The sequence below is a fragment of the Podarcis vaucheri genome, assembly GCF_965113315.1.
Source record: "Podarcis vaucheri genome assembly, chromosome: 10".
Classification (NCBI taxonomy): domain Eukaryota; kingdom Metazoa; phylum Chordata; class Lepidosauria; order Squamata; family Lacertidae; genus Podarcis; species Podarcis vaucheri.
The window spans coordinates 63,063,362-63,073,595 of NC_138748.1; the positions used below are offsets into that span (position 1 = coordinate 63,063,362).

Consider the following 10,234-nt stretch of genomic DNA (forward strand, 5'->3'; position numbering starts at 1 on the left):
CTTTGAACCTTTTCACTTGTGGATTTGACCACCAAACAGGCATGCACAAAGCACAGTTGCAAACCAGCTCACAATTGCTTGGAACATACCACTCAGGCCCTGAATCAGGATACCTAATACTCAAAAGTTCCCCCATGTGGTGATGCTCAGTGAGAAAGCAAAGGCTATCCATCTATTTCAGGCCAGTCCTATTAACTGGAACTGTGCTCCTTAAATCAGGAAGTGTTCCCCATACGCACCCGCCTACGATTCTGAGTCTCCTATTGTGACTCACTTTCCTCAGAGACTGTGACAGACTGATGGAACATTGGTTATGGTGGACTTGGAGATATTGACATCTGCCTAAATGCTGTTGGTTGAGATGGGAGAGGATGTCCCAAAGTCAGGTTCTCACAACCAATATACCTGAAGGACCAGTGTACCTGAAGGAGCGTCTCCACCCCCATCGTTCTGCCCGGACACTGAGGTCCAGTGCTGAGGGCCTTCTGGCGGTTCCCTCGCTGCGAGAAGCCAAGTTACAGGGAACCAGGCAGAGGGCCTTCTTGGTAGTGGCACCTACCCTGTGGATGCCCTCCCACCAGATGTCAAAGAGAAAAACAACTACCAGATTTTTAGAGGACATCTGAAGGCATCCCCGTTTAGGGAAGCTTTTAATGTTTAATAGTTACAGATGGGTAGCCGTGTTGGTCTGCCATAGTCAAAATAAAAAAATTCCTTCCTGTAGCACCTTAAAGACCAACTAAGTTAGTTCTTGGTATAAGCTTTCGTGTGCATGCACACTTCTTCAGATACACATGAAGATGTGTATCTGAAGAAGTGTGCATGCACACGAAAGCTTATACCAAGAACTAACTTAGTTGGTCTTTAAGGTGCTACAGGAAGGAATGTTTAATAGGTTATTGTATTTTAATATTCCGTTGGAAGCCGCCTAGAGTGGCTGGAGAAACCCAGCCAGATGGGTGGGGTATAAATAAATTATTATTATTATTATTATTATTATTATTATTATTATTATTATTACCTGAAAAAGAGGCAATGCACGTAAACTAATAAAATATTTAATAAAAATTATTAAAAAGAAAACAACAACAGCAACAAATGTATAATGAACAAAATCTGTGCCAAATACAAATTATTTGTGCAGGGGTTAGAATTTGGTTCTCTGGGCACAAAATATGTTTATTTTCAAAATAAAAAAATTCCTTCCAGTAGCACCTTAAAGACCAACTAAGTTAGTTCTTGGTATGAGCTTTCGTGTGCATGCACACTTCTTATAAGAAGTGTGCATGCACACGAAAGCTCATACCAAGAACTAACTTAGTTGGTCTTTAAGGTGCTACTGGAAGGAATTTTTTTATTTTGACTATGGCAGACCAACACGGCTACCTATCTGTAACTGTATGTTTATTTTGTGGGAGAATATGAATGATCTTGTGTCATACTCTCCACATTGATATATGTTCCCAGACTGGCATAGGGCAGGAGGAAGAGATGCTAGCCCCCACTGCTACCCCACTGCAACAGATAGGAAATGTTCGATGGCTTTGGATACGTTTACATTGGGCTTCAGGTTTGCTTGTGTCTTTCCCTGCTTTCTCTCCCACTCTGCTGATTCTCTCACTCTGGGAAGAATGTGCCATGTGAAAGAGGAGATTCAAATAAAAAGGGAACTAGTATATGGTCTAAAGTCACATGAGGCCACCACTTTGCTGAAGCTAAGCAGGTCTGGGTCTGGAACCACATTATCACACATCCAGATCTATGACGGAAGAACAACAGGATAGAAGTGTAACAAAATAAGCATGTGCTCACTGAACGAATGAGCAGTCCAGCCAAGATTTAACTAGGCAATGTATCCAGCAACAAACTCTGAGCATTTCTACATCTCCTTTTTTTTAGCTTTAATTTGGATCCAGAGTGCAAATGTACGGATGATACGCTTTGGGAAGCTCTGGAGATTGCCCAGTTGAAGAACATGGTCAAGTCATTGCCAGGAGGTCTAGGTGTGTATATCCAGGGCAGATGCAATACTAGTTTGCCCCTATCAACACATGCAATTAAAAACAAGAGTCTAGCCTGCAATGGAATCATTTGGCTGCTTGATGTTTCTGAGAGCCGTTCCACAAGTTATGTTGGCAACAACTCTGGGTTTGTGGTCAGGTGCACACTTGATGCGGAGCTGCACCCAATCCTGCCCCTCTGCGTGATCCATGTGCCTGCAGTCTTTTGGTTGTCCTATCCATACATTACTTTTTTGGGTGTACACTTTCAAAAATCTGCCCCACCTAGAGTGCATTGCAGTAGTCCAAGCGGGAGATAACCAGAGCCTGCACCACTCTGGCGAGACAGTCTGTGGGCAGGTAAGGTCTCAGCTGGTGTACCAGATGGAGCTGGTAGACAGCCGCCCTGGACACAGAATTAACCTGCGCCTCCATGGACAGCTGTGAGTCCAAAATGGCCCCAGGGCTGTGTTCCTGGTGCTTTAGGACAGATATTATGGAGAAAGAGAAGTGCATGCCATTGATGTACCAATGGCCCCTTGCTCCAACACTCCTCCTTACTGATCCCTGTGGAATCCCATAGCCTGCTACAAGAGGCTTTCCTGGGGATAAATAGCAGCTGGAGACAGGTGTAGAAATTCTAATTATTGCCTCCTCGTCCTCCCATCCAGATGCTATAGTAACTGAAGGAGGCGAGAACTTCAGCGTAGGCCAGCGGCAGCTCTTCTGCTTGGCTAGAGCCTTTGTACGCAAGAGCAGCATCCTCATCATGGACGAAGCCACAGCATCCATCGACATGGCCACAGTGAGTAAACCACTGCCCTCCTGTTTGTGTTTTTCTTAAGAAAAAGGGAACCAATCTCAGGCCACGGGCTGCATCGCTTTCTGGACAGACATCTGCAGCCAACATGCCAATTGTGGATGGCACTAGACAAAAGTAGGAAGAGCAAGGAATGTAATTTATTTATTTTTACCTTCAGCCAAGACTGAAGAAGACGATCCTGTTCACCTAGTTCCACCCATTCAGAGGACTTTCTTCTTCGGTTTACATCAGGGGTGGGGAACCCTTTTCACCTTGAGGACCACATTCTTTTCTGAAGTAGCTTCTGAGGGCCACATGCCAGAGGTGGACAGGGCCAGAGGGGAACGTGGGCAGAGAAGCAAATGTACCTTGCACCTTCACACACCAGGCTAGCTTCACATTCACACTCTATCTCCCATCCAGGCAAGCAAGATTCATGATCATTGTTCAAGGACACATTGCAGCCAGGCAAAAACACTCAAGTTGGGTGCCAAGCATCACGGGTGAGGGGTGTGACCTGAGGGGAAAGGGTGTGGCTGAGAAGGAGGACCATGCCTGGGGACCGTTCTGTGGTCCAGGCAGAGAAGCTTGCAGGGCTACATTTGCTCCCCACACCTTAGGTTCCCTACCCCAGCACTACCCCAAACCACAAACAACTGACACATTTTTGTTCCTCCATGTTCACGTAGTAGATCATGGAACCATTCCATAACAATATGAAAAACTCAGACCAATCTGCTGAAGAGTCAGGTGCTGAACTATTACAGTGGAGGTCTTACCACCACTTTGTACAGAATGCCTTCCAGGGCAGAAGTGTTATTTTGCCCTGGTGACCTCATAACCCAATTAGAGGATCTATCTCCCAAAGAGCTTGGTCAGGGAAAGTCCAGCCCCTGAATGGGAGATGTTGGACATGGGTGCTTTAGGAAATGTGGGGAGGGAGAAAATCTTGTTTCATTGTCTCACTGGGTTCCTTACATTCCTCTGTTTTAATGGAATCTGTGGTTCCTAAGCATTTTTTTTTCTAAGTGGGACTGTTATGGAGACTTTATCTTTGGCAACACACCTTTGATTCCAACATCCAGTGCTTTTCCCCCTAAAACAAATATTTAGGGGTACTCTCATTTTGACTCAAGAAAATCACCATTTTATAGTTCAAATTGGGAAAAATAAATACAGTGGTACCTCTACTTACGTTCACCTCGAGTTACATATCCTTTGGGATTCATGCGCGGCAAACCAGGAAGTATTTTTCTGGGTTTCGCCATGTGCACATGCACAGAAGTGCTCTACGTGTCGTGCACATGCGCAGAAGTGCTAAACCACACCATGAGCATGTGCAGAAGCGGCACCTCCAGATACGCACACCTCAGGATCTGATCGGAGCTCCGGAACAGATTCTGTGTGCAATTGGAGGTACCACAGTACAGTAAATGGACAAAAGTACAAAGATTTACAAAATGTTTAGGGGTCTACGTACCCCCAGAAAAAAAGCACTGCCAACATCTAATCCAAGCCACATTTATACAGGCATTGAGTGACCCACATGGGTGCTCAATTGTGATGCATATGTACGGGTGATTAGGTGAATTTTACAGGTCAGGTTTACTCAATATTTAACCACAAGCCATGCAAGACCCAGACCCAGGAGCTTCTGTAGGTGTGGTCATGTGAAAAGCTTACTGTGCAGAGCTCCACTCCTGTGGTCATTAAGTGACTGTTGCATCTCTCATTTGCTAGGAGAACATTTTGCAGAAGGTTGTGATGACCGCCTTCGCTGATCGCACAGTGGTGACGATAGCTGTAAGTATGCCGTTCCACAGTGGACCTCCTTTCCGCATTTCCCCAGCAGATGATAAACTTGGTCTGCTGGAAACAATGTCCTGAAACACCACATGCAGAAGCAAAAAGAAGCTCACCATCGGCTTACATTCACCTCTCCTGCCCCTCTTCAATCTCTGTTTCATATGTAAAGACAAGCCAGGCTTCTCAGAAAGCACAACTAAACCCCGCAGAAGTCTTCCTCCATCCCTTCTGAAGACTTCTGTGTACTTTCGAAAAATCCTGGCTTGTGTCTATGTCCAAACACGAGATAGAGGTTTAAAACAAACTCTGGTCATTTATTTATTTTTTAAAGCAAGCTGACTTCAAACCATGGTTTATGAAGCTGACCTGCTTCACTAACAAAGGTTTGTTGTAAACCATGACTTCTGCCTCATACACAAAGACAAGACAGGATACTATGAAAGTGAAAACAAAAGCATTGAGAATCCTTCAACCAACCATGTAGGAGGAGGTGAAGGGAGAGGCGTATGAGCCCAAGTCCTTTTGGGGCCTTTTTCCCAGTTCATGCGTGTAGTGCTTAACCATGGTTTTGGGTTACATTCAAATATTGCCAGTATTAGATGAAATCCCAAGTTGAAAGTACTCTAGAATTTTGAGAGGGATCGAAATCCATACAAGGAGACCTTTCCCATCTAGGAAATGGCAGGTCCTGGGTGCAGATGTGTGATGATGATGATGATGATGATGATGATGATGATGATGATGATTTATTACTTATACCCTGTCCATCTAATCGGTTTCCCCAGCCACTCTGGGCAGCTTCCAACAAGAGATAAAAATAATAATAATTAAAACATCCATCATTAAAAACTTCCCTAAACAGGGCTGCCTTCAGATGTCTTCTAAACATCAGATAGTTGTTTATTTCTTTGACATCTGATGGGAGGGTGTTCCACAGGGCGGGTGCTACCACCGAGAAGGCCCTCTTCCTGGTTCCCTGTAACTTCGCTTCTCGCAGGGAGGGAACCACCAGAAGGCCCTCAGAGCTGGACCTCAGTGTCCGGGCAGAACGATGGGGGTGGAGATGCTCCTTCAGGTATACTGGACCAAGGCCATTTAGGGCTTTAAAGGTCAGGACCAAGACTTTGATTCACCTGTGACAGGGCTTTTTTTCAGCTGGAATGTACCAGAACTCAGTTCCAGCCCCTCTTGGGTGGGTGCCATTGCCATTGTAAGAGAACGAGGGAAGTGTTCATGCGGAGTTCTGGCTTCGCTTTGTCACTGAATTTGGAACAACCTAAATGAGGCATTATGGCGTGTATTTGGGACAATAATATGCATCCACTCAACAAATGGAGGTAATTGTGGGAATGAATAAGTACTGCTTTAGTGGGTTCTTATATAGATCACCATGCTGATTTCAATCCTGGCATATTTACTTTACATGCTCCTCTCCTTTCAATAAAGATCTCCGTCTGTATTTATTCTAAGCTTTCCTGTTCTTTGCATGGCATTCCCTTTCTGTTACTTTCCCTTTCCTTTCCTTTCCTTTCCTTTCCTTTTCTTCCTTCCAGCACCGGGTCTCTCAAATCCTAGATGCAGACCTCGTCTTAGTCTTGTCCGAAGGCGATCTCGTCGAGTGTGACGCGGCAGCCAACCTGCTCCTCAAAGAGGGAGGCCTTTTCACCACTTTGGTGAAGACAAACAAATAGATACTCTTGACCCAGGATTCCGGAAAGATTTTCGGTATTCATTCACTCAATCCTGTATGGTCCCGTTCTTCATTCAGTCTCTGAACAGTCAATCATGATAGTGTTGGCGGGGGGTCTGGGGCATTCTGACACTTGAGATCCAAAGGTTTTTACAGCAGGGCAGAATTTATTCCTGTATTAAACGTGGAGGCCTGCTTCACTCTTCCAAAACAAAAAGAGAGATGCAGGCATATTTTCTAGAATAGCTGCTACAACCAAGCCCTAAATAGTGTGAGAGCTGCCCACCTAGGAAACACCACTTTCTCCCATATGAAGTTAACCCCACCACTATTCTGAAATTTGAGATCAGATAATGAGGCGGTGCCAACATTTATGAATTACACCCATGCAAATCAGAAGAACCTTTTATTATGTAATTGCTCTACAGAGCTTTGGAATACCAAAGACAATTAGCTCTTCTCACTTTTTTCATTCTTTAGCAAGCAAGCCAAGAGAGTCCTTTCCCTTTGAGCATGTGAGGAATGATTGCTCTACTACAACTAGGTCTATTACAGTTTATTTTAACAGTGCTTTGTGCCTTTTTGTTATTTTTGCTTTGAATTTGTAGCATACAAATTTTAGATACCTTTGAGGTGAGTTGTAGGTGTTTTGTGTGTGTGTGTTTTTTAAAGAAAAGCAGCCTATGAATTTAATTATATGTGCAAACGGATAACTCATCATCCAAGTGTGGATTCAAAAGAACAAAAGAAGTCGGTCATCGTTGTGCAGGGAGGGGTGTATCAACAAGCTTGGGGGAACCCCAAGATTTAAAGAAATTAAAAAAGGAACTTCAGAGGAAAGACTCTAAGGGGGCAGGAAGCAAAGCCCAAACAAAACAGCCCAAAGAGGACTGAGCAGAGACTGTGAAGTATCTATGGCAAAGAGAAGGGGTGGAAAACAAGGGGAGGATTGGAATGGAGTATCCCAAAACAGGGCTAGCTGGCTGGCTGGCTGGCTGGCTTGAACCCTCTCAGTTGGTAGACCATGAGACCCTCAATCTCAGTCGTGGGTTTGAGCCCCATGTTGACTGGAAGATCCTTGCATTGCAGGAGGTTGCACTACGTGACCCCTGTGGTCCCTTCCAAGTCTACAATTCTATGATTTTGTAGCAATTCCCACTACAGGGTATTCCAGCATTCTCCTTTGGGACTTGGAGATGGGATCCTGACACACTAGGTAGTGTCAATGTGTCGGGAATTTCCCTGCACCAGTCAGCTATATATCCCCAGAGAATCACAATGTGCTCTTTACTCAGTCCCTTGGAATGATGCCTTAGGTATACATCTTTCTTTCTTTCTTTTTTAAAAAAAGGTACTGTATTTTTCTGTGTATAAGACTCCCCCATGTATAAGACGACCCCTATCTTTTAAAACCCAAAATTAAGAAATTAAGTTGTTTAGCTTTTGGGGGTGGGTGGGGGTGGTCACTTCTGCCAATCGCTCACCCACCTGCCTGCCACTGCCGATTGCACACCTCACTGCAGCCGCCAATTGTCTGCCCTCTCGCCGCCACCAACAGCCCACCCACCCACTTGCTGCAGCCACCAATCGCCTGTCCAATTGCCGCAGCCGCAGCCAATCGCCAGCAGGCCTTGCCACAGCCACCAATCACCCACCCAATCACCGCTGCCAATCTCCTGCTTGCTGCTGCCATTAATTCACCATCCGTATATAACAGGCTTCCTCAGCCTCAGCCCTCCAGATGTTTTGAGACTACAATTCCCATCATCCCTGACCACTGGTCCTGCTAGCTAGGGATCATGGGAGTTGTAGGCCAAAAACACTTGGAGGGCTGAGGTTGAGGAAGCCTGGTGTATAATATGACACCCAATTTTTGCCGAATTTTTTTAAAGCAAAAAGCATCATCTTATACATGGAAAAATATGGTAGTTTCTGACTCGGTCTGCAGCAAGCCCTCTCTTCAAACCCCTGCTCAGCTTTTGCTGTTGTGGCTGCTGCTGGTCCACAGGTTACACACACTCTTAAATCCTTAACATGTGGCTCAGCCCCAATGCATTTTAGCTGTGCATAAGGAACAGAGTGTGGGGTTTTCCACCAGGCTGCTTGCAAATAATAATGCTGGTCCAATAATTGTACGAACTTGGATCTAGATGATGCCTGGTAGGGAAATGAAATAATTTAGATATGTCTTTTAATTGTAGCACCGGGTCCACACCATCCTGACTGCAGACCTGGTCATTGTGATGAAGCGAGGGGTCATTTTGGAATACGACACCCCCGAGAATCTGCTGGCTCAGGAAGACGGCATCTTTGCATCCTTTGTTCGGGCCGACATGTGAAAGGGCTGGGGGGAAATGCATGCCATTGGCTTTTCTAATGCCTGACTTTTCATATATGTATATTTTCTATACACTGTAGCATCACTGCAGACTTTGCCAAGGATTTTTGCATCTGCCTAATTTTTATAAAACCGAAACCTGTTATGTACGCTAACTTCAGTGCAATAAATTCTTCTTCACAAAACACTAGGCAATCCTCCCTTGTATTTCCTTAGCAATTTGATCCCTTGGCATGGAGAGTTGGCAATTTCTTGGAGTACTCTGAGTTGAAATGTTCCCCTTTTTTGGTGCGTGAAAGGATTTACAGCACTGGGAATGGTAGCTGAATTCCTGGGTGGACTTTGCAGATGGAGAACGGTTCCAATCATTTTCCTTTGGGGGAGAAGAGAATGGATAGGTAAAATCCAGATAAACGCAGTTATTGCCAACTTCTCTTTTAAATGGATAATAATAATAATTTATTATTTATACCCCACCCATCTGGCGGGGTTTCCCCAGCCACTCTGGGCAGCTCCCGACAGAATATTAAAAACATGATAAACATTAAAAACTTGCCTAAACAGGGCTGCCTTCAGATGTCTTCTAAAAGTCAGATAGTTGTTTATTTCCTTGACATCTGATGGGAGGGAACCGCCAGAAGGTCCTCGGAGCTGGACTTCAGTGTCTGGGCTGAATGATGGGGGTGGAGATGCTCCTTCAGGTATACTGGGATTTCATTGCCACTATTTTTTTAAAGAAATGAAATATGTGCTGTGTCTTTTACAGTGAAGTCTGTTTTCCTTCAGGCAAAGTCCCAACCTGAACATGAAGTCTTTACAGTAGCCAGTCTGTGTGTAGATGAAATTATTCCAGTACCTAAAGGTAAAGGTAAAGGGACCCCTGACCATTAGGTCCAGTTGTGGCCGACTCTGGGGTTGCGGTGCTCATCTCGCTCTATAGGCTGAGGGGGCCGGCGTTTGTCCGCAGACAGCTTCCAGGTCATGTGGACTAAGCTGCTTCTGTCAAACCTGTCATGACTAAGCTGCTTCTGTCAAACCAGAGCAGCACACCGAAATGCCGTTTACCTTCCCGCCGGAGCGGTACCTATTTATCTACTTGCACTTGGACATGCTTTCGAACTGCTAGGTTGTCAGGAGCAGGGACCGAGCAATGGGAGCTCACCCCGTTGTGGGGATTCGAACCGCCAACCTTCTGATTGGCAAGTTCTAGGCTCTGTGGTTTAACCCACAGTGCCACCCGCGTCCATATTCCAGTACCTATGATCCCCTTATTACCTAGAGCAGGGATGGGGGCCCCATTGTCTCTGTGGGAATGTTCTGGGGTGCAGGAGAGGATATATTGACTAATTATATCCTTATCCAACTTGTGCTAACAAGTTCCCAAAATATCAGCAGAGTTTATAGACATTCCCCTTTAAGTTCGCAACGGTAACGTGTGCACAGGTTCGCTAGAACCTCTATAATAATTACTCTGGTAATTTCCCCTTTGTTCCCTCTTAAAATACAAGACACAACACAGTCTTTATAAAAGTATAAAAGAGTTTACTCACGATCTGTTCACAATATGATCCCAGACGGCAGACAGGCTTAAAAAGGTA

General features: G+C 45.0%; 1 protein-coding gene across 10 annotated transcripts in view; it reads left to right on the forward strand.

Annotated features, from left to right (window-relative positions):
- The window catches only part of ABCC9 (ATP binding cassette subfamily C member 9), a 92,318-nt gene extending 83,497 nt beyond the window's left edge, over positions 1-8,821 (forward strand). For 6 of the 10 annotated variants that reach the window (XM_082238705.1, XM_082238707.1, XM_082238703.1 and 3 more), the window contains 5 exons: positions 1,900-2,003; positions 2,672-2,805; positions 4,543-4,605; positions 6,162-6,333; positions 8,500-8,639. In XM_082238705.1, the coding sequence (XP_082094831.1) occupies positions 1,900-2,003; positions 2,672-2,805; positions 4,543-4,605; positions 6,162-6,299 (439 nt within the window). In that variant the 3' untranslated portion in view covers positions 6,300-6,333; positions 8,500-8,639. Of the gene's footprint in view, positions 1-1,899; positions 2,004-2,671; positions 2,806-4,542; positions 4,606-6,161; positions 6,334-8,499 lie in introns of all 10 variants that reach the window. The other 4 variants (XM_082238706.1, XM_082238708.1, XM_082238711.1 and 1 more) reach the window with 1 other exon arrangement.
- Positions 8,822-10,234: the final 1,413 nt, after the last annotated feature.